Source organism: Urtica dioica, chromosome 7, assembly GCF_054948205.1.
Source record: "Urtica dioica subsp. dioica isolate 48M chromosome 7, U.dioica_male_clone48M_v1_H2, whole genome shotgun sequence".
Classification (NCBI taxonomy): Eukaryota; Viridiplantae; Streptophyta; class Magnoliopsida; order Rosales; family Urticaceae; genus Urtica; species Urtica dioica.
Genome location: NC_142762.1, coordinates 32515083 through 32540801, shown reverse-complemented (window position 1 = coordinate 32540801; position 25719 = coordinate 32515083). Strand labels below are relative to the sequence as shown.

At 36.4% G+C, this 25719-nt stretch overlaps 1 protein-coding gene across 2 annotated transcripts in view; it reads left to right on the top strand.

The window, feature by feature from the left end:
• Window positions 1-25719, top strand: part of LOC149390874 (subtilisin-like protease SBT3.5) — a 53976-nt gene that overhangs the window by 18373 nt on the left and 9884 nt on the right. The window contains exons 7-10 of one of the 2 annotated variants that reach the window (XM_089620309.1): window positions 58-297; window positions 370-484; window positions 573-747; window positions 1250-2145. In XM_089620309.1, coding sequence (XP_089476435.1) covers window positions 58-297; window positions 370-484; window positions 573-747; window positions 1250-1824 — 1105 coding nt within the window. In that variant the 3' untranslated portion in view covers window positions 1825-2145. Of the gene's footprint in view, window positions 1-57; window positions 298-369; window positions 485-572; window positions 748-1249; window positions 2146-25719 lie in introns of those variants that run through there. The other variant, XM_089620308.1, reaches the window with a different exon arrangement.

Genomic DNA, 25719 nt, shown 5'->3' with positions numbered 1-25719 from the left:
CTCAACTATATGATTTGCTCCTAATCAATATACCTAAGATGATCATTTTTTTCATAGCGGCGAATGCTTGCAGGGCAATTTGAATTTCACGTTGGCAGTGGATAAAATAGTGTTGTGTTTCTCGCTATCAACCAAGCCAAACGTCAATGCGGCTGCGGCAGCTGTGTATCTCGCCGGAGGAGTTGGCCTCATATTCGCCCAGTCACACTCCGACGGCCTTTCATCGCTAGATATTCCCACAATTATTGTAGACTACACAATAGCTACACAAATATTCCACTACGTTTCCTCTGAAAAGTATGTATATATATTTATTAATTGCACTTCATTTCATGATTCCCATCGCCTAATTTTGTTACTACTGCGCAGGTCTCCTACTGCAAAGATGAGCCGCCCGAGAACATCTATTGGCAGAATTCCATCTCCACGAGTGGCGACTTTCTCATCCCGAGGACCGAGTTCGTTGACTCCAGACATTCTAAAGGCACAACCCCAATAACCTTTTTTAGAGAAAATCTATATACATACATATATAGACTTCATTTGTACTGATTACAGAGGTTATTGGACAGCCCGATGTAGCAGCCCCGGGAGTGGATATATTGTCCGCGGTATTGGACGGTGGTTATGACATTTCATCGGGAACTTCAATGGCGTGTCCTCACGTTTCAGGGATAGTGGCGCTCATCAAATCCGTTCATATGGATTGGACCCCTTCCGTTATAAGATCCGCTCTCGTCACAACCGGTGAGTCAATAAGTCTCAATTAATCAGGGCGGAGCAAGAAACTAAATTTAAGGATTAGTGTGAAAATTTAATTTTTTTTGGAACATGTCAAAATTTAAAATTTAAGGAGTCTAAATGTCAATAAATTTTTGGATGGGAAAAATAAAATACAAAATTTTTAGAGAGAAACAGAAAACTTAAAATCATCTAAGAATATTATTTTATTCTAAAGTTTAGTATATTTATTAATTCTGAATATATATAAGTAGGGATCAATTTTATGTTTTATTGAATAAATTACAAAATAAAAATTACTAAAATAAGTAATAAGGGCTATTTTTTTTATTTCATTCTACAGATAAATAAAATAAAAGCGCTTATTTGCAAAAATAAAAATTAGGGGGCCCAATGCATGCCCTTGCTTTATTTAGAGTATCGGGTGGAATATCGATCTTTATATGAAAACTCACAATTTCTAATATAATCCACGCAATTTCTAATTTGTGTGAATTTGCATTTGCAGCGTCTCAAGTTGGCACAGATGGGTCTCAAATTTACGCCGAGGGACCGAATCGTAAACCCGCAGACCCGTTTGACATTGGAGGTGGACAAGTCAACCCCAACAAAGTCTTAGATCCGGGGCTAGTTTATAATGTCACAACACAAGACTATGTTGATTATCTCTGTGCAAGCGGTTTCGATGACCCATCACTCACCATATTGACGCATAAGAGAAAAAGCTGCAACCGAAATGTGGCCTCTCCTTTGGACTTGAATCTTCCTACAATATCGGTTCCGGACCTTAGGAAGGGAATCAAAGTGTCTGTGACAAGGACAGTAACAAACATCGGGTACGTGAATTCTGTATACAATGCGACGATCGAGGCTCCTCCGGGCATAAACATAACAGTGAAACCCGAGAAACTGATATTCAACGTGGCCACAAAAAGTTTGTCTTACCAAGTTAGCTTCTTTTCTACTGAAAGGCTGCACGGGTTTTACAAGTTCGGGAGCATAGTTTGGAGTGACGGTAAGCATCTTGTTCGGAGTCCGATTGTTGTTCGAGTGATCGCATTTGAGTCATATTCAGATGTTTGAGAAGACCCTACGTTCATTGTAAGAATATGAAAGGGGCTATGGATATTAAGTCGTGATTGAGAGGTGTATTCGTTAGGTGTCATGGCTAGGTTGATGACCATATCTATTCTTGGTTGGAGCAAGATGTTGATATATGTATGGAGCTAAATAAATCTCACAAATTAGTTTGAAAATCTATATGTTATCCATGTGTTTTGTTTTATTTAAATTGCGTACATATGGGGATTTCATGTCTCGTAAATAACCATATAAAGCTTATGAGAGCTTTTTATTTAAACCATGTGATTAATTTCGACAAGAGTACAATTCAAATATTTGATATTCGAATTGGATTTGATCCATATTTTCTTTTTCTTTGATTCAAATACAAATTTGATTTTGTTGTTGCATTGATTAGTTATTTTTGTAGTTTGACAAAACTGCTTTCAAGATGTCTTACATCATGTCCTTAACACATTGGAAATACATGTTTTGTTTGATCGTGGTATATATTCGATTATGTGGATATTTTGCGCAAGTCTAATTTATTATTTGATTTGCTTCTGAATTTCTCTCCACCGATCAAATTGGGTTACCAATCTTATGTGTTTCTTTATTTACTTATTTTCCTTTACGCATTAATCAGGTAAAATACTTTGGATCACACAACTTATCCGTAACATCATAAGAGCATCAATTAAACATGAGATACTTAACTTCATATGGTATGAGAGCGTTATTTGGGTGTGTTCCTTGGTATTTAACTTGTTTGTGTGAAGATGGTTGTTTTTAGAGAATGGTGATCTGTAAGTCGTGCTCCACTTCTTGATGGATCAACTTACACTTACTGGAAGGCTATGATGAGTTCCTTCATAAAGTCTATCAACCACAAGACTTGGAAGACATTCATTCATGGATAGAGCCATCACTACTACAAATATAGGCATCGGGTGCGACGAAAGGGTGCGACGAAAGTCGCACCCGATGCCCAGAATGTCGCACCCGAAAGTTTTTCGCACCTAAAGTCGCACCTAATACGTTATTTTAATTATAAAAATTTGCCTTCAGAAATTGGGTGCGACATGTCGCACCTAAAGTCGCACCTATTTGCCTTCAGAAAATCTCAAAAAAGAGTATTAGGTTCGACATGTCGCACCTAATACGTTATTTTAATTATAAAAATTTACAAATTAGAAGATGGAACCTTGAAACTACGCTGGTCTCAAGCCGCTCCGCCTCCGGGTTCTTCTTCTGGGTTTGGCGTGAAGAGGATGTTGGGGCCATTTCGCCGCGGCCCAAGCGCCTAGATCTTCTTCAGGAGCTTCGGCCATTGTCGCTGGCATTTCTCTGCCCGGTCCTTGTCGTCCTCATCCTCCGACGCGATGTCAATCTCGATGAGGTCTCCGAGGACGCCGAGCTTGCAAAGCGCGTCCAGCGCCAACGCCAAAATGAGAGAGAGAGAGACTGAGGCTGAGGTCTCCGCGGAGCGAGGGCGTCGCAGGAGAAAGAGAAAGAGAGTAAGATAGACCGAAAAAGAGTGAGATATAGAGAAATAGAGAGTGAGAGTCGCTTACAATGAGGCAGCGGCGAGGAGGAGAGGCTGCGGCGAGGACGTTTGTCGCGCATAGAGAGTCGCAGAGGTTCAGAGAGAGAGAGAGAGAGAGAGAGAGAGAGAGAGAGTGGAGTCGCGAAAATGAAGAAGAAGAAGAAGAAAGAGCGATATTTTATAATTTTAACCTAATACTTTCAGGTGTTGCTCATATTGGGTGCGACATGTCGCACCGGATACTAAAAAAAAACTTTTCAATTCAAGACAGTAAAAAATATGAGGAGGGATTTTATGGACGCCTAAAATTTTTAAAACTTTTAGGTGCGACATGTCGCACCGGATAGTATTGGGTGCGACTTGACGCACCCGATACCACTTAAAATGAGCGAACTTTTTGGTTTTCTGGAAAGGTATCCAATGCGACATGTCGCACCCAATGCCCGTTTAGGTGCGACATGTCGCACCGATACCCTTCCGCACCAGAAAATGAAATTTGTTGTAGTGCATCCGATGACAACTCTTGAAGACAAAGTGACAATTGTCCAAAAGCCTGAAAAGAACGGGTCTCATATTGAGGATAATGATGCTCTTGTAAGCTCCAAAGCCCTAAATACTAGCTACAATGGAGTTGCCAATAATGTACTTAGACTGATAAACACATTTGTCAGTTCCAAAGTGGCGTGGAAAAATCTCGAAACATGTTATGATTGGAATTTTAAGGCGAAGACATCATGGCTTCAATTGGGGACTACATATTTTGAGAAAAGATTCTAGAAAAGGAGACCGCCAATGAATTCTATATGTGTGTGCATGATCTCTCTGATGAGTCACATGGGGTGGGAAAGAAGATGACAAAAGAAAAACTTGAGAGAAAGATTTTCCAATCATTGCCTCAGAGGTTCAAGATCAAGGTCACAACTATTGAGGAAGCCCAAGAAATCACCAAGATGAAGGTTGATGAGATCATAGGATCTCTACTTACCTTTGAACTGTCCCTCAATGAGAGTCCCACAAAGAAGAAGTCAAAGAAAGGTTCTTTCAAAGCTTCAAATTATGATTCTAAATCTCTGAATATCTGTGAAACCCCAAACTTAGCCATCAAGAAATTAAAAATTTGTGATGTTAAATTAAAAATTAATTTATTTGTTATGAATTTTTTCTGTGGATAAATTACTTGGAAAGGTAATTTCGTTTTTTTCAAGACACAAAATATATATAAAATTTGGATATTGATGTGTTATGTATATACATTATGTATTAGTTGAGAATTGATTTTTAATTAACTTTTTGTCGGTGTGAAATTTGTTATTTATGTTGGTAAGTCAAACATATACATATATACATTATATATATATATATATATATATATATATATATACATGTAAACAATTACTTTGTTATTACGTATACTGACAAAAAAAAATAAAGTTCAATGAATATATATATATATATATAAATATATATATATATATATATATATAAATATATATATATATATATATGTATTACATATATAAGAAATAATCAGAATTAATGATGTGGATGTTAGTAATAGGACTTTCCTTCTTTTTTGTACGTGGACTTTTTTTTTCATTATTCACCGTATGCTATATTTAAGAGAGAGATTTTAAGTATATTAATTGGGCATCATGTACTTTGATATGATTTTCTTAGCAGTTACCATTTCTTTTGACCTATAGTTTTTTTTTCCTTCCCCTTCACTTACACGATCAAAACATTTTTTTTTTTCTCCAAACACTATCAATTCCATCCCTCAGAAAAAATAAAGAAAAGAGAGAGAACGAAAATCCTATTTATCAAGTGGAGTTTTCTCATTTTGGTGTTCTAGCAAAGTTTAGGGGGTTTCTTCTCTCATTTTGGTGTTCTAGCAAAGTTTAGGGAGTGTCTTCTACGATCAGATAAGAGGTATTTTATTTCAAAACTCATTGTTTTTATTCTCTTAGGATTATATTTGTTAATATGTATTTTTTTTTACAAGTTTTATTGGTAAAAATATTTTCTGTTTTGAAAGAGTTTCATATATTTTAAGAAGCGTCTTGTTTTATATAGCTACCGAAATTATTTTGATCTCATATTTTTTACACACGAATATTTAAGATGTTTTTGGTACGTATTTCTAATTTCATGATTTTTAGATGAACTATTTTTTTTCTAAAAATATTTTACGATCAGTGCGCAAACATAGTATCTTCTTTTGAAACATCGTGTAATTGATTTTTTTAAAATAGCTAAAAATCGTATTTTCAACTGAAAATTTTATACAATATTAATTCATATGTTATTGTTATAAGATGAAAATATGGTCACTTATAGATGTAAGAAATTACGTGTTTGAGTGCTTTTACAACACATGCGCAGATCTGTCCAGTTTCTATAAAATTAGTCTTTTGCTCATCATGCATTTTAAACCTTTATTAATTTTTTTAAAACCGATTTTGCTCTTTCCACTTCAGAAGAAAACATTCAAATTATTATTTTATATTTTCTGGAATTTTATCAGAATTTATCTCAACAGTTTTATTTTCTCGAGATTTCCATTACTAAGGGTATTTTAGTAATACTCCAGATTGTAAATAAAATTATGATGAGTTTTGTGATTCATGACGTGGTTTGTTAGATAGTATTATATGGTTTTGTTTATAGTTATAAGCCAAGTGATACATGATACGATATGCTTAAGTACGATGATATGATATATGAGTTGTTATATATTATGCGATGATTACATGTCTACGTTTATGCATTTTAGCTTATGATATGTTGTGCTATGATAAATGATGAAGATGGAGTATTAATGACATGTTTTTAAATTTATATGACATTATGTATGTTAATGTTTGCACATGTCTTTATGCTAAGTAAATTTATGTATGATGTATGAGATGTTAGTTAACGTTTCCTATTGAGCTATGTTATGTTTCATTGCACTGGTAAGCTATGTCATATTATTTTTTAAGTTATAATCATGTCACATATGATGTTATGTATGATGGTTATCTATATTACATGTCATATTTGCATGTCACCTAAATAATAAAGTGAAAAGATAAGTAAGAGAGTCGTACCACCTCGAGTTACGGAGGTCTGCAAGGAGAATTTCCCGAGCCGACTTACGGGCCCAAATGGGGAAATTTCTCATATGCTATAAGTTTATAAGATGGAGCAAAGTATGGGACCTTGCAACCTCATATCTTTATTTCCAAAGTGTGCACTGAAATTGGTACAACTACTCTAGGGGAGCCCCGAATAAAATATGATAAGATTTATGTTAAGAAAGACCATTTCACCTTTAGAATAAAAATACTAATAACCGGTCCATGCATTGCATTACTCATCTTGTTTTGTGAGTTTTATCTTGTTCTCGCTGAGCGATAGCTCATTTCCATGAAATTTTTTACGTATGTGCTGTAGGTAAACAACTTACTGCCAAGTGATGAGTATGGACCAGCGGCATCGATAGCAAGATGGTCGGGTTATGGTTGCAACTACGTAAGAAAGACTTCCGCTAAGCATAAGATAAATTAGATTTAATATAATTTCTAAAATAAATCTTTAATATAGATTAAGTAGTATGTTATAGTTTTGTATCATTTTATCCTTAGCTTGATTAACAAATTTATTATAATTTATTTTCTACTAAGTTGGTATTAAAAATACCAGTTTTCAAGTAAAGGTCAAATATTTTCAAGTCAAAGATTGACCATGATCAAAGCTCAAAGTTTAGTTTTTATTCAGTTATTTGTTATACTTTTGACCAAATTATTTTGACAATGACTAGTATGATTTTATTGTTTTATGGTATTTGAGAATGTATGTATTAGAAATAAAAAAAATCCGTAAATTTCCAGATTACGGTTTATTAAGGGTATTATATGATAGAAAATAAAATCCTCATTTTTTTAATACATAATTTTGATAAGTAAAATAAATAAGTATAGTAAGATGGTCCGAAAAGTCGGGTTGTCACAATATCAATGTCTCTAATGATATGATTATGATGAAACTCTTTCCATGCTTGCTAAAAGTTTTGGAAGAATTTTGAGAAGGCTTGACATGAGACAAGGCAGCTCGAATGCTCAACATGAAACTCCTTTTAATAGACACAACCGTCGAGACAAGGCTCCTCAAGGCTTCAGATATGGGAAGAACTTCAAAAAATGGAGAGATAATGACAGAGGCTATGGTTAAAATGAACATAGGAAAATGAATTCACTGCCCATAATGTGAGGGCTCTGAGAACATTGAAGCTAAGTCCCAAACTATCTGAGAAAGTGGCCTAAGAATTACAAGACCACTCTTACAGAAGAAGCCCATACCTGCATGGAAATTATGGAATTCATTGATGACGCCAATATGATGAAAACGACGAATATTGGCCCATATTATGTGAAGCTTGTGAGGGAGTTTGTATTCATTCTTCCAGAGAAGATTGCTAATTAAGAGTCTTCTGACTATCCAGAAGGTACATGTTCGCGTCCATTGTTTTGAATTCTCTCCTATTACGATTAATAATTAGGGAAAATCGTACCTATTTTCGAGGATCCTCTTCCTCCATAAGTGAGATATTGAGCATGTCAAGGGTCAATTTCTAGTTGTTGCCTTGAGTGTGAAGTATGCAATATTGCACAAGATTATTGTTAAGATTTGGGCTCCATCTACTCATTCCTCTGGCATTTCTCCGACACTTGCTCATATAATTTTCCAGATTGGGACAAGAGCCACATTACACTATGGTCAATTTGTGTTTGACCAAGTCATTCGTTATACTGGTTTCAATGTTGTGAAGCTCCCTACTCCATATCCATCTTTGATATGTGGAATTCTTGTGAAGAAACATTCAAATGTACTAAAACTAGAGGAGTCTAGTTCATCTAAGCTCGTATTTGCAAAGATCTCCTTCAGTTACAAGGTGTTACAGGGTGATCATGATCCTGCCATAGTGAGGCCCCCATCTACCTCTATGTTCCTGCAAGCTGCAGCTTTCTGAACATGACACCTTTAATGTTTGCTCAGTTGCGTGCCATCACCGCAAGTACCTTATATGGACAACTGAAGTCTCTTGAGGAGGTAATCAAAATTTACTCGAACATGAAGAATGAGATAGAAGATGTGTTAAAGTTGATGTGCTTGACCAATAACACGAATGGCACTTATACTTCTCAAGAGATAGCCGCCCCTATCTTAGAAGATCACGTGAACAAGGAAGGTGGATGCGATGTAGAAGACCTTCTCATTTGCTGTATATGCTTAATTTGTTCTATCGTCCATATGAACATCTTTTAATTTTGTGTATGCAATATTTTAGCCTACTTTGAAACTTGCTATTATATTTATACTGTTGCTTGGTTCATGTTTGTGCTTATTTTGGTGTTCAATCATTTGCATCTTGCCTCCTCATTGACTTTATTGAAGCAAACATGGGGAGATACAATAACCAAGTCATTACATGTGGGTTCGAACTTTCACTTGTGCTTGGCAAAATGCGTATTACTGTTAGGCCATGTGATTTGTTGCTCATTCACTTTATGGCTATGACTGTGAGTAATGTTGGACGATTAATAAAGACGATGCGATGTTGTTTACCTACAAAAAACAGAGGGGTAGTTTGTTGTTATGTTGATTGGCTATTTTTGTAGTTTGGCAAAACTACTTCAAATATGTACTAAATCATATTCTTAGCATTTTGGAAACACAAGTACTGTTTGGAAGATCACATCAGATGCGATTATGTAGATATTTTGTGCAAGTTTGATATATTATTTGGTTCGCTTCGAGATTTCTCTTCACTGAATCAAACCAAGGCGATCTACATAGAAACTCTAGTAAGGCATCAAATGTTATATTTTGGCTCTTATAAAAGATATATTCTTCCCTTAGGATTTTGATTACGTACTTTCTGTTTTTTTGAGAGCTGTATTGAGAGAAAACAGTTTTGTTCTTGGGTGTGATGGTAATTCTCTTGTTTCACCTCTGCATATTTTTGCGAGTGATAGAATAGGGTTTATATTTCGTCGTATTATAAGATCACGTATTGTTATAAACGTTGATCAAACACTTGAATAGTGATTTGAGCTTAAGTGGGCAATGACTTTTTTTTTTTTTAGAAATGTGGGGGGTACCACGAGAATTTTATTGATAAGCCCTCACTTGTGGCAGAGGAAAACCGTGGTTATAATTTAAGAACTCAAGAATATTAAAAAAGATAAATAAGAAGGCAAAAGGGATAGATTACAGAATTTTTTTTTATGATATCTATATCCCGTGCAATCTTTTACAATTAAAGAACGAATATGAACGGGTAAACTATCAAAATCAAAAACTGTAAAACAAGCTAGGAAAAAACCAAACTTACTAAGTGAGTCGGCCACCATGTTCTCCTCCCGATACACAAGGCTAATATCAATATTCATTATAGCCCCCCTAATCATGTTCCAACGACACTCGGTGTACCAAGCGTTTTAGTTTTACCAACCAGAGAATTAACAAGGATTTTTGAATCACTCTCAATGCTAGTGATATCTTGCCAAAGATCCGAGAGATTAAGAATGCTAGTAACGAGACTTTCTGTCTCCGCGGCCAGGCTATTTACCACCTTGCCAGGACCTGCAGATCCATAAATAAATTTACCTCTTGTGTCTCGGATGAGTCCTCGAACTGCCCCACATCCATTACGAAAGCACCATCAATTTTCAGTTTAAGACCCTCATTTGGTGGCTTCCAACAAAGCCATGCATCGCTGCGGATTTTCTTATCAGCTCCTTTCGGATTAGCCAGAAGTAATAGAGAAATATATTACTCAACGCTGCGCTGGGTTTTGTCCCTACTCATGACATGATCGTCAAAGTGGCTAAGGCATCGCGCCTTCCAAATTTCCCATAACGTCACACATGCTCCCTGAATTTTGCGTTTAACCTCTTGATACTCTATATTGCCTGTGAACCAGTTTTCAAAAAAGTGGGGAATAGTAATCTCTTTGTTCAGATGTTTAAAAATCCCACAAAATACTTGCCATAACTTCTCCGCAAACTCACTAGTAAAGAAAAGATGATTAATCGTTTAAGCCTCGTGTGTCTCACAACAATGACATTTAGAGGCCAGCGAAATCGCCAATCTAATAATTCTATCATCAGTAGGAATAGCATGGTACCACAATTTCCAAACAAATTAGAAAATTTTCGCCGGGGTATGTGATTTATAGAGTTTGATATTCTACGCGAAGTTACTCAGATATGCTCTCGGATAGAACTTCCAGTAATAATATTTAGAGGCGGAAAATTTCCCAGTCTCGTGAGGTTTCCAAATAAGATTATCACATTTATCAGAGAGACGCGTACACATTTGTAGCCAAATACCAAAAGGGACAAGAGACTTTACCCGATCTAGTAAGGGTTGATCATGGAGCGCATCCGACACTGTGAGCTTAAGATTATCGGAGTCCGCGGCCAGAAACTTGAGAGTTAATCCATACCGATTGTCCATCCAAAAGAGGGAGTTTCTGCACCCAATATTCCACTGAGAATTATCCAACAAATCAGGGATAATATTCTTAATTTTCTTCCAAAGACTAGAGCCACCATGTCGGATTTTAGTCACATCCTCTGCATGGTTAGTATTTAAACATTTATTCCTCATATAGTTAGTCCACAAGCTTTTATCTGTAATGTATTTCCACGCCATTTTTGCTAGAGAGACTCAGCCATATCACATGTTCTCCTAATATTCAATCCACCATAGGATAAAGGTCTGCAGATTTTGTCCCAAGCCACCCAGTGGTGTCTATTTCTATCTTTGTCATTCCACAAGAACTTTGCATAAAGCCTATCAAGCTTGTAATGGACTGATTTAGGGATGGGGAGAATGACAAGTGTGTAGATGGGAATACTACTAAGAACATATTTAATGAGAGTAAGTTTACCTCCCGTGGAGAGCAACTTCGTTTTTCATCCACCTAATCTACTTCTGACTTGTGTAATCAAGCCTTTGAAATACGCTGCCCTCCATTTTCCTTTAAATAAAGGAACCCCAAGATACTTTATAGGAAAGGAAGAAGCCCCGAATCCAGTTACCTCATGGATTTTCTCGGAATAAATCATGTCCCTCTTCGAACTAGGGATGAAAGAGCTTTTTTTTATGCATTCATATGTTGGCCAGAGGCAGCTTCATAGTCCCCAAGTATCTTCTTTAGATAACTAAGTGATCATTTTCCCCCATTAGTGAATAAAAGCATACAATCATCAAACATTAGATGATTCACAGTACAATTAGAGCTAGGGACATGATAGCTTTTCATTGCCCCAGTATCCACAGCTTGGTTAAGTCTTCTACTAAGGGTGTCCTGTACAATAACAAACACGTTCGGAGAATGAGGGTCACCCTGTCTCAGTCCTCTCGAAGATTTGAAGAAACCAGTTTTAATCCCATTGATTTGGATAGAATACCAGTTTTATGTAAAAATTACACAGGCTGATAGGGCGCATATCAGAGAAGCTAGTGGGGCGGTTCATTTTCGGAATCAATACTAGAGTGGTGGACGAGATCATCTTCGGGATAGTAGCACCTCTGAAAAAATCTTGGATTGCAAGAACAAAGCTCTCTTTAATAATCTCCCAGTAGTTGATGAAGAAATGGCCCGAGAAGCCATCACACCCGGGGGCACTATCAGTGTTCAGTTTCTTAACGGCCTCAAAAATTTCATCCGCAGAAGGTATGGCATCAAGCATGGAATTTTTATCAACTGAAATAGAGGCATCAATAATATCCAAAAATGAATCAGGATTAGCAAAAGAGGCTGATTCAAATAATTTAGAAAAATAGTCTATTGAAGCAGAGCTAATGAGATTCTTATCTGAAGTAAGAGAGCCATCTGCAAGCTTTAGTTGGAAAGCCGGTCTTGCATTTCTTTCTTTGATGGTGGCATGAAAAAAGGCGGAATTATTATCACCTTCTTAGATCCATTTCAACTAGCCTTTTCTTTAAGAAGCATCTTCTCTCTTTTAATGGCCATAACATATTTGTCTTTGGCTTCACTAAGCTGGGCAGCAAGATGGTTGTTCCACTGATTTTAGAGAAGACTTTCACATTGATTAACCTTGTCTTTAGCACATTGGACAGCTTGATGAACGTCACCAAAGTGATTCCAATTCCAAACCTTCAGAACCATAGCCAATTGCTTAAGGTTCGTGGCAAGATGGGCCATTGGAGAAGAATTAGGCTCATAATTTTTCCAGTGGTTCTTAATGAGGGGCATCAAATCACCACTGGTCAGCCACATTTTGGAGAATCTGAAAATAGACTTTATAGGTTCATGGCTTTGAGCAGTGATCAGTAAAGGCGAGTGATCGCTGAGAGATCTAGTAAGATGCTCAATCTTAAGAGCTGAAAAGCTTTGCTGAAAAGGAGAGTTAACAAGAACCCTATCGAGACGAGCTCATGTTGGTTGAATATATTTTAAATTATTACACCATGTGAACCTGGACCCCACGTACCCGGCGTCAATGAGGAAACCATCCGAAATAAAATCGTTAAACTCATTTACATCCCTTCTATCAATGCCTTTTCTCCCGATTTTTTCACATTCCTCCTTTACAACATTGAAATCTCCTCCAATTATAGTCGGCACACCAGTATCCATAGTAGCGAGAATTCCAGCCCAAAGATCTCTACGGTTAATAGAACTGCAGCTTGCATAGACAAAATAGCAGAGATTGTAGAAGTAGTACCCGATATATTGATGTCCATCTTGATGAAATGTTCGTGAAATAACATATTACTCGCCACTAAGGGATGTTTCCAAAAAACCCACACATTGTTATAAACCTCATCTCCATTAGAGAAGTTGGTAAATCCCAGTTTAAGGCTTAAACGAGAGATAGAGCTAAACTTGGCTTTCAGGTCTAGTGGTACCAGTAAATTAATTCTAGAACGACTAATGAGAGTCTTAAGGTAGTCCACTTTATCCATACTAGCAATCCCCCTAATATTCCAGATAATTGATTTAATCATTGATTATTGGAAGGGGAGTAAATCTGTAGGGTACCCGATATATTGATGTCCATCTTGATGAACTGTTCGTGAAACAACGTATTACTTGCCACTAAGGGATGTTTCCAAAAAATCCCACACATTGCTGTTGACGTCATCTCCATTAGGGAAGTTGGTAAATCCCAGTTTAAGGCTTAAACGAGACATAGAGCTAAACTTGGCTTTCGGCTCTAGTAGTACTAGTAAATTAATTCGAGAACGACTAATGAGAGTCTTAAGGTAGTCCACTTTATCCATACTAGCAATCCACCTAATATTCCAAATAATTGATTTGATCATTGATTATTGGAATGGGAGTAAATCTGTGGGGCATTAATTTGCCTAGACGATCTTCGAAGAGTAATTTCTTGGCTCCTTTTTTTCCCTGCCTCAGTAGTCATGCTCTCATTCGCTGGTGTCTGATTTGTGATGTTATCAATTGGTTGGTGAAAATCTGTATCAAAGGATATTACTATATCATCATACTCTTCTAAATTCCTCAGTGAAAAGTAACTATGGAAATAAGTTTTTTGCTGAGCGCGAATAACCGTATCGTCACATATGGGAAGAGTGACAGGAACCGGTTACAGCTGTAAATCCTTAACACATTCTCGATATTTTTTCCATGGTTGTCATTCAGCTTCTTAGATAATTTACCTTTCTTCTTGCTGGTCACTTTGGTCCAATTCCCTCATCCTCTCTAAGATCAGATTGGAGAGGGTCAATATTTGTGGTCTCCTGGCTAGTTTGTGGCTTATCAAGTAAGATTAGGGATGGATAATTTGTGGTCTTTGTGTGGTTTTTATTGTTCTGCAAAGTAGGAAGGTTATTGGGGTTCCGAAGGTTGTTGGCAACACTAGGGATGCTGTTGGGTTTGGTAGTCGCTGCTTGTGATGAGGTAATGGTGGTCGGGTTTTCACTATTCTTATTCAGGGGCAGCAACTTATCCGGATAAATGGCATCGGTTTTTTTAGCTTCAAACTTCTTTCGTATCACTCTTCTGCATTCAGCAAGAGAATGGCCCTGACGGCAGCAGTTTGGACAATAGGATGTGTTCCCCTCGTACACCACGGATTGCAAAAATCCATTGTCTAATTTGGTCCCAATCCAGAGTTCCGTTGGTAATTCCTTAGCCAAATCAATCTCTACGCAGACCCGAGCATGTCTTGGCTGTTTATATTGCAGCGTGTTTTCATCTGCCTACAAAAATGTACCAAAACTAGAAACAATTTGTTTTAGCATGCTAATGTTGTAGTACATCATCGGCAATTGGGGAAGCATAATCCATATTGTAGCTAACGTGGATTCTTTTTTTGGATCAAAATCAGGGGTCCAGTGAAATAGTCGGAATAACGAGGTCCCGATCCGATGTGACTCACAAGAGAGGGCCCGAATAACATCTGCTTCATTGCGCAAAATGATTAATACATGCCTGTGATCAAGGAGGCAGGCACTTCTCCAAGATTCCAATTCTGATGAATATGGTCTCAATTCTGATGAATATGGTCTCTGATCTGCTGTAGGGGAGGACGCCCAGCAGTAAATTTGGCGATGAGAGCATTTGAGAGTTGTTGATCGGCTGCTGCCAGTTCAGTTTAGGTAAACAAGATCGCTGGAATCCCATTCTTGATACTGTACGTTCTGTTTGCCATGGGAATTTGGGGGAAAAGAGCTTCTTCTGATTTCAATGAGGCTGATGCAAAAGAGCGTTTATTCAATTTATTATGGGGCATAGGCGGCACCACCACAGAATTTTTCAGATTCTCATCACGAGTAATGCCCTGTAGGCGCGGAAATTCATCATCGTCAAACATTATGGTCCTTAATCCATAAACAGTGAAAGAAAAGTGAAGAAACCCAAGAGAAGGACGGCAATCGGCCGTCACGCCACCGCCGGAAACGGCGTCAGCGAGAAGAAAGTAACCTAGGTTGAAAAAATCCCCAGCGGGAAAGTCGAATCTCCCAAGCTTATCAGTGGGCAATGACTAATATTACTAATGATTCATGGGAAAATAACACATTTATACCTTGTGTTTTAGTGAAATGTTGAGTTTAACCCTCGGTTTTCAAAAATGTCGAGTTTATACCCTCTGTTTAACTAAAATGACGAAATTATACCATCTGTTTAACTAAAATGATGAAATTATACCCTGAAATAAACAACAGTGTCACGAATATTCTTTTTATTGACTTTTTATTGACGTTGACTATAATATTTATATATATAAACACCAATTATCTTTATTCATTGCGCCATATATGTAATTTATTTAAAAACTAAAAAATAAACAACAGTCTTTTAATCGTGAAGAACACAGAAAGAGGCAAATGGGTAAACATCGATAGTTGATAGTCATCAAAATCGCATATTCGAACAGAGAATCCAGGATGTAGAGTTACAATTCGAACACGGAATGAAGTTATTTCTTAGGAGGTATGAGTTTTATTATTTAATTTCAATTTGGGGCTATTTTTATTTCAAAATTGAGAATTTTGGAGTTAGGGTACTGATTTAGATTTGATTCGGTTTTTCTTATATAAGAGTTAATATCAATGAAAGGGAGATTTGTGATGCTGTTATTCATTTCAGGGTATAATTTCGTCATTTTAGATAAACAGGGGGTATAATTTCGTCATTTTAGTTAAACAGAGGGTATAAACTCGACATTTTTGAAAACCGAGGGTTAAACTCGACATTTCACTAAAACACAAGGTATGAATGTGTTATTTTCCCATGATTCATTAAACTTCCACTTGAAGCTCACGTTGGCTCCTCACTTCAGGCGACCCACACAAATTTAAATGCCCAACCTAAAGCGTGTCTACTTCAAATATAATATTAGTTATTGCTCAAAATGGAGCGGCCGCAAAAGAACAGCGGAGGCACAGAGATTATGATCTCACTTCAAGTTAGAGTTTCGAGCTTTAGTGGGCCAAGAGCTAAAGGGTACTACTGAATATATTTCAGATAAAATAAATAAATAAACATAAGGTCTTTTAGTTGTGTACGTGAATTAGCAATTGGCGATGCTTTGAGTTTTTCTTCCTTATCAAGTGGGTCAGGGGCTGCGACGATGGGTGTGGACTTCAAGAAAATAATAAAAAAGCAACATTTGCTCGTGGACTCGTTCTTGGAAGAATGATTCAGTGCAATAGGATTTGAGGTTGTTTATAAAATACCAATTAAAGAGTGTTCAAGTCGCTGAAGATGACTGTTTACCCACCTCTTTTTTAGTCTTTGTTTAATCGTTGACCGCATGCTTTCTGACACCTAATACTATAAGATCACGAACAACATCGGTTCTAGATTGGGCATCCCATCGGCATCATGTAAAAAACAAAAGGAAATATCTCCGATGCCATCTACATCAGCATCATTTATATGTATGTATATATAGTTTATATATAAGCCCGAATTGATCGATATAGGCTAAGCCGCAGATAGAATTTGGAAATTACGAGTCAAAGGTTCAAAAAATTGTTGCAATAATTGTATCCACGCAAGTATCGTGAATAAAGTTTTATACATGAAGGCTATCACGGTTCTGCCCGGTATTAATTGTTTTAGACAATTTTAGACAAAGCAGTTTGGACCGTTACACTATTTTAGACCGTTAAAATAAAATTATTGTTTTAGACCTATTTTATCACACTTTTATTAAACACTAACCGGTCCGATCCGATTCACGAAAACAATTGTTAACCTCCCTCAACTGAATAAAAATCCTAAATATTTGACAGACTATATAACCTCTCGGTACGAAGTCTTATTAAAATAAGAACAAACATTAACAATGTCAACTCATAAGATTACATAAAACACTATTCTACTCACCTAGACCGTCGATGTTGATTAAAAAAGAAAGACTATTCATGACCTCTAAATGATCCTAGATAAAAATTTAGATGTAGTTAATTAATATACCGATATGCACAGCTCAAATCAAGCAAACACGTATGGAAGCGAATCAATAAATAAATAAACTAGAGAACATCAAAGTACTTCAAAAAAAAACTTAGTGCATAATTAAAACCATGAAAGCAAAAGCAATAAACAAAGACATAATTAAAGAGTTAAGAACATGAGAAAAGAAGAAACTAGTTGAAGATGAATAGAAATAACCAATTCTCTAAAAAAATCCAAACAAAACTAAAAAAATAAGAGAAATAGGTATTTTTGAGGTCAAATCTCATATTTATGGACTAAGAACATATCCAACCTTAAATTCTATTACACAATTTTTCACTCTATTATACAAGTTATATCAATCAAATAGTGTTTTATCTCCAACAAAAAATTTATTTTTAACCCAAAAAAGCATATATTCTTGATCTATCTATTATTTAAATAATTTTAACTACTTTTTATATATCATATTTTACCACACATATAAGTATCTTTTATCCAATCATATTTCTCCTTTTTTTTTTTTTTTGGTTAAACACATACTCTATATAATAATTAAACATTAGGTATATAAATAATAAACTAAAATACTAATTAAAACACATTACATAAAAAAAAACATTTTACATAAAATTGCTAACTAAGATACATTCTTTTTTTACATTTTGATTTACTTGTGCTGTATTATTCTTGACAATTTATTTTTTAAGATTTTATTTATATATTTATGTCATGTAATTTATTTTAAAGTTTGTTTTTAATAGAGATTTATATTTTTAATTTATTTTATGTTATTATGTTTAAAATTAATTTTTGTACCACAGTCTAATTAGAATGATATAAAATATTTGTAAGAGTATGATATTTATTTGGGTCCAGTAGATATAGCCCCATGAAACAATGGATTTTACTATTTAGCCAACATTTTGTAAGTTTTTAGTAAATGGCAAAAAAAAAAAATATTTACAAGACCAGATTGATGTAAATACCCTTAAAATCTTCTAAAATTGATCAAATTTACAAGATGTCACGTCACCGAATTGACTATTTACCTAAAATTTACAAAAAGTTGACTAATTAGCAAATCCTCAAATTTTGGTGGCGTAGTTAGTTAATTATTTGTATTTATTTTTGTTATAATAAAATATTATGATAGATAACATGTAATAATAATAATTTTGGGGTTGTTTTGATATTAATGAAAGTAATTTAATATTATTATAATATCAGTTTATAGAGTGGGTGAATAATGGAACTCCAATTTTAGAGTTTTACTATGCATAGATGTAGCGAAGAGACTTGCCGTTCTCTGGACTAATAGACCACAAGTACATCTTAGTCTTATTTTGGACCATAGATGTAGCGAAGCATGCCAGGAACGTGTCTTTCAGGTATTTGAACGATTGGATGCTACCTGGTTTTAAGCTTATGAACCACTCAAAGTCGCGTTTAGCGAGTGTGAGACAGAAGGCCCGACACATGGCCCTAGGAGTAATACCTTGCATTGCCATCCAAGTCTCATATTGTTGGATGTGGTAGGCAGGATCTGCTTTTCCATCGTAGGGATCGAGGTTCAGGAGTTTGATATTTCCCGTACAAATTTGGGCCGTGAAAGGAAAGGAAGTTTCCTCGAGAACCCGTAGGCCTAGCTACTACCTACGTCGTATTCTCGGAGATCACAGACTTGGTTTCGAAGGTTGTGGATCCTGGTGATGACATCGAGGCTGGTGGTCAGAGTAACCCTTTGCTTGGTAAGAGTCATTTACCGCCTTTCGTTTGAGCCATGATCCATGTGGCGATTCCCGTTAGTAGGAGCCGCAGGGGGAGCATTAGAGCGAGAGCTTAGTCGTTCTCTCAAGTCTTTGCCACGCTCGCTCAGTTGGGCGGTGAGGCGATCCCTAAGATCTTGGTTTGCGGCGCGAAGACGTGAGCTTCGTCTGGGACGTCTTGCTCTTTGTGTACCCTGGCTGTCTGCAACGTCTTCCTTTCGACCAAGTCGGTCATGGACGGAGCGTCGAGAGTAGTTTCCTTCTTGGGAAGCGACATGTGTGTTCCTCGTCTTAGGCGGAAGATTCGATCGACCGGTTCATTCACATCGGGGAGTCCTCCGTCCTTAATGAGAGAAATCTCGGTTCCTTGGAACCTTCAAGGCCTTTGTAATTTGGATCGACGTCACGACCTTCCTTATTGTGGTTTTCAAAGATCCCATCGATGTGCATAATTTGTTTTGCAGCCACGGCTACGAAACTTTTCATTTGTCACTTTAGTCGGAGAATATCCTTCTCCATCTCCCTAATACGGGAGTCCCGATTATCCGGAGATGGAGACGGCAAGCGAGTCGAGCTCTCTTCGAGGAGCGACTCTTCATTCGCCATCCGCTCGAGATTGTAGGAAATATTGTATGCCTCTCGTCGCGTTATCGGGGTTTCTAAATCTTTCAGAATGTACAGGTTGTTGATTGCTCATATTTTCTCAAGTTTGAGAAAATTGGATGTTTTAGAAGAAAAGAATAAGATGATTGGAAGAGATTTCGGGCTGTTTGATTCCGGAAATCCCCTCTTTCAAGCGCCAAAATATTGTCGCTGAAAATTGAACAACTATTTAAACCTTCCGGCGGTTCGACCCAAGGCCGGACCAAGTGGCTGCACCCGAGCCAATTGCGAAATACTCGAAAGTCACGAGTGTCGCTCCTTTAGCTCAATCGTTTGTCGTAGAGACTTGATAGTAAGAAGAAGAGAAAATAAGCCTAGAGGGGCACAGATGCAATGCCTCCGGGGCGTGCTTTGACGCACAAAATTAGTTTGATTGCTATGCTTGAGGTGGGGGACCGATATTCATTAGTGAATATTTAGGAGATTGGAGGCTCGATTAGAAGAAACTGTGTGCGGAGGGTTTTTGGAAGTGTTTCAGAACTCTAGAATCGAGTAAAGAGATGAGAATTGTGTGTGTACCTTGGTCCCTCTGAGGAGGGGTATTTATAGTGCTTAGAAGAGCTGCGGATGAGCTCTTAGACGGAGGTAAGGCGCGTGCGGAGAGATTTCGGAGGGCGCGCACCTTGCGTGTGTCAGCGCGGCGCGCGACCTGCTTCGTGCGTGGGCTCGGTTTGCGCTCTTCTTGAGTGGGCTTTGGCTCTTTTTTGGGCCATGATGAGCTTTTTAGTGGCCCGGCCCGTTGGGCCTTCGGATTCAAAATCCGATACAAGTTGCGTTGAATTTAATGTTTCGGGTTTTCTGAGAACGGCCGACAACAAGACTCGCTTCAATATAAGTTTCAAAATACACGTTAAGTGTGTATAAAACTAACATATCAAATATCCTTAATGAACCGTTGTTTCTCCTTAAGCAACACCGAAGCAAAAAATAAAACCTAAAATATGAAAGAAAAACACACAAATACATACTGAAATGAATGGTGATCACAATGATATTGTTATTCCCAAGCGTTAGTTAGATACCTCAATGTAATAAAATCAAATAAATTCTAAACATAAGTTAACTCAAAGATGATAATCGAAAAGATATTGATCAACAAATGATAATCGAAAAGATATTGATCAACAAATGATAAGGAAGGCACTTTTTCATGTGAAATTCTTGTTTGTGTTTAAAATTTCATTGTATTAAAGAGTGGGAAATTGGAAATTCAAACATCTTTCTAATATCATATGCTCATCTAAATTTTCAATTTCGCGAACATCATAAACTTTTCCACTAATCAACTAACAATTAATTAGAAAAATAGCCAACTTAAACGTTTGACATTGCTAAATAGCCACTGTCTTTTATTTACAAGCGCAGTTTTACAAGAATACTCATACATATCATTCCCGTTCAAATGTCAACTATTTAAATGAATTCGATAAATTGCCCCTCTTAACGCGATTAAGTCAACTAAATAATTAATTTATAAATTTAAACACATAACACAATTCAAATTTAAATGAATCACTCACAAAAATATTCAAATAAAAACGTAGAAGAAATGTGTTAATTTATGTTAATGTGTGTCAATAATTGTAAATATTCTGTAAATATCTGTAAATAATTATAAATGTGAACTACGATCTTAAGCACAAAATCAGAAAAATAACTGTTGCGTATATTTTGGGCATTGATATGCTATCAGAAATCCACGAAATAATGTAGAAATAGCTGCTTTCTATTTTTTGAAACATAAGATAGAATTTAAAATTTAAATTTTAAAAAAGATTGACTTAAATGAATTGTTGAATTAATAATCAAAATTTAAATTAAAATTCGGAAATTAAAAAGAGGGACAAATCTGAAAAACATAAATTTTTTTGATAGAGGCACGTCATCTTTATGGTTATTTAACTAAGATTTATGAAACGTTAACTATTTAATAATATCAACGTTTAAATTTACTATTTTTTTTGTAAAAGACCCAACTGGATGACATGTGAATTGGAAGTCAAAAGCTCTTTATTTGCTTGTCACTTTAGGCTTATAGGGTCGATAACCCTAATATAATAGGATATATATGAAATACCTGACATGTATTGCCCCAAGTCGCACAAAAAAAAGGCTCTTTCCCCAAGTCATTCCCCATTCCCTAGTACTTAAACTACACGACATCTCTCCGTACAATCGACATGACGGACTTGCGCAAACAAACACCACGCCAGAACTAAATTAAAGCCAAAACTAAATTAAAAAAGGAATAAAAAAAACTAAATATAAACGAAACAAAATGAAAAAAAAGTAATTCTCGATAGAAATTGAGAGAAACTTTCTTGGGTGCGTCTTATTTTTTTATTTTTTATTTTTAAGGAACATCACTAGGACAACTAAGAGCTTTGGATTCTACTTTTGTCGCATCCAAATACCGGAAAATTGCATCCAACAATAAAAACAAATAAAAGATGCAAAATAAACAAATAACTAAAATCACCGGACGTAGTGTAAAATGAGATAGCCAAAACACAAAAGACTAGTTGAAAGCGCACAACAAATTTGAGAAGAAATTACTAAAAAAATCACTCAAAGACCTCGATTTAACGGTATTCTTTGTGGGATTATCATAATTAGCTCACAGTTTTTGTTTTTATTGAGAGTTGATATATATATGGTTTGGCTCTTTCTAAGAAGGGTACTGTTAGTGATTGAATGGGCCGGCGTTGGCTCTTATATATCAATCCAAAGGGGACTTACTTCTTCCCTCTAAACACTGCCGGTCTTGGGCTAAGGCGGGCTAGGCCCAGGCCTAGGGCCCCATATGTGGATGGGCCCCAAAAAATTTACACTTTTTGCTTATTTTTAAGAAAATTTACATTTTTTACCCTAAAAATTTACACTTTTGACCCATTTTCTAAAAAAATTATATTTTTTACCCTGAAAATTTAAATTTTTATTAGTATTATAGAGCCCAAAATATTGAATCGCCTAGAGCCCCTGATGAGTTTGGGCCGGCCCTGCCTCCAAACCTCATGTTAAGATTAAATTTTGCATCGAGAAGGGTTGTCCCTCTTTAGGCTGACGGTGGTTTCTCACCTGAGGCGACCCACGCAAATTTAAATGCCCAACCTAAAATTTGTCTACGTCAAATATTAGTCATTGCTCAAAATTGAGCAGCCGCAAAAAGAACAGCGGAGGCACAGAGATTATGGATCTCACTTCAAGTTAGAGTTTCGAGCTTTAGTGGGCCAAGGGCTAAAGGGTACTACTGAATATATTTCAGATAAAATAAATAAATAAAAATAAGGTCTAGAGGAAGGAACTCGCTAGTAGCTCTTAAACTATAATTCTTTTAGTTGTGTACGTGAATTAGCAATTGGCGATGCTTTGAGTTATTCTACCTTATCAAGAGGGTCGGGGGCTGTGACGATAGGTGTGATATATACACATTCTACTTCAGAAAATAAGCAACATTTGCTCATGGACTCGTTCTTGGAAGAATGATTCAGCGCAATAGTCTTTGAGGTTGTCTATAAAATACTAATAAAATAGTTTGCAAGTAGCTGAAGATGACTGTTTACTCACCTGTTTTAAGTCTTTATTTAATCGGTATGCTTACTGAGACCTAATACTATAAGATCATGATTCCAAAAGAGCTGCTTCCCACCATTAAAAAAAATCCCAGAAAAGGTGGAGTTTGAAAATTATGATTCCAAAAATATGGAAATCTGCAGTGGTTCTTGCATTATGTCTTCTTCAAAGCTATTTCCCAGCACTTCTTGTGGAGGCTTCAACTAGCGTAAGTCCGAGAATTCATTAGAATCGAGAGAGATATTGCTTTTTGATGGTATTTCAGATTGAATGTTAATGAAGTGTTTTGGTGTTTTCAGGTTCATATTGTTTACTTGGGAGAGAAGACACATGACAATCCTGCGCTAACTAAAAAGTCACACTACAAGTTGTTAGCTGACTTCTTGGGCAGGTATATATATTTCATTTTCAACATCCATACATATACCATGACTATACATCATGGAATAATGATAATAAATGTGCTATAATTGTGGAATTGAAGCAAAGAAGGTGCGAAGAAGTCCATTCTTTACAGCTACAGACATGGCTTTTCTGGATTTGCTGCAAAATTAACAGATGAGGAGGCAAGAGCTATAGCAGGTACATTTGGATTGAATTATAATCAAATTAATGAAGGGTTTTATTGACTTGTATTAATATTGATGATGATTTTGGCAACGCAGAACATCCGGAAGTAATTAAAGTAATTCCAGATCACATTGTGAAACCTCACACAACTCATAGCTGGGACTTCTTAGGAATCAATCATAACAAGCCACGGAATCTTTTAAGTGAGAGTCTCGGGACAGGGATCATTATCGGCGTCATCGATTCCGGTAATTTTTTACAACCCAATATTAACATTGATTTATAGGATTAGAAAGGTTAAATGAGGGCTATCCATTGAAATATTAAAAGTATAGTTTAATTAATGCTTTCTTTCATAATATATAGTACATACAAATTGTCTTAGTCGACTAGAATTTAGCATAGTTGATCCCAATGGATCTATGTATAGCTCTCCCTTTTTTTCAATTTTTTTTCACTATTTTCATTTAAACGTTTACGTCACTTATGTAGGGTATAAGTGATTACATTAAGTAGATATTTAAGCACAAATTACAAAAGTAATCATCTAAACTTCAAATAGAAGGAATTACAAATTACAAAAAAAAAAGGATTATCTAAAGTTCAATATTGAATAAGTTATCTACAAATTTGAGGATGGAAATCCACTCTCACACAAGAAGAGAAGTCGTATGAATGCAAAATACAGTATTGTCACCTGCTGAGCTAGATCGTTGAATGATTAAACTTATATTAGTTTCACTGTTTTCAGAAAATATTAAGATTCTTATGAAAAGTAAAATACATATTTGTAAATTCAAATAATTTATTTATAACTGTAGAGAAAATATACATTTATTTAAGGGTCCATTAGGTACACTACTAAAAAATGGTTTTCTGATGCGCAAGACTATCAGATGCGACTATCAGATAGTTAATCAGAAGACCAAAAAATTCGCTCAAATTGTCTTTTGATTTTGGCTATTTGGTGCGATTTGTCGTACCTGAAAATATGTTCAAACTTTCAGGTGCGACTTTGTCGCATCGGATAGTTAAAATTTTTAGGCGGGTCTTATCTCCCCCTCTTTTATTTCATTAATCTGACGTGGCGAATGATTTTTTTTTTATTATGATTCGGCGCGACTAGTCGCACTGGAAGAATTATCAGCTGGTGCTACCAGATCACACCTGAAGATTTATCAGGTGCGATAAAGTCGCACTTGATTATTAGGGTTTGTTTAAAAACCCAAGTCGACCCTTTCTTCTCGGTAGCCGTTGCAAACATGTTTTTTTCTCTCTCCCTCTCTGCTAACTTCCCTTCTCCGGTCTCAAAGCCGACTCCGACCACCATCTCCTCCGTCTCTCTCTTCTATGTCTCTTCCTTCGCCTGAGAACACTTCGCCGACCACCACAAGCTACCGTCTCAGGTCCCCCGCCTCATTCAGCTACCGGATCTCCGCCTCATCCGGCCACCAGACCTACCGTCGTACCTGAAAGTGTCACCATGTGCGACTTTTGTACTTTCAGGTGCGAAAACAGTCACACCTGATGCTATATTTTGTGCTAGTGTCAGCCACATCCACACTAAGTCTTTATTTCTTGAATGATGCCAAGAACAGACTCAACATTCTTATATTCCGTATCGACGTTGATTTTTATCATTCCATTCACCATACGAATCCACAATAAACTCTATTCAGTATACTTGGTTGCAACCCTCTTGGAGTTCTCTAGGTTGTTAATGTTATTGGCCTCATAAAAATGATTGTGGATCACTCGTTCCAACCATTCGACACTTTCCTCGTCCCGATCAACCTGACCATTGACGACCGTATCAAGTCTTTTGATCTCTTCCATATTGTCTC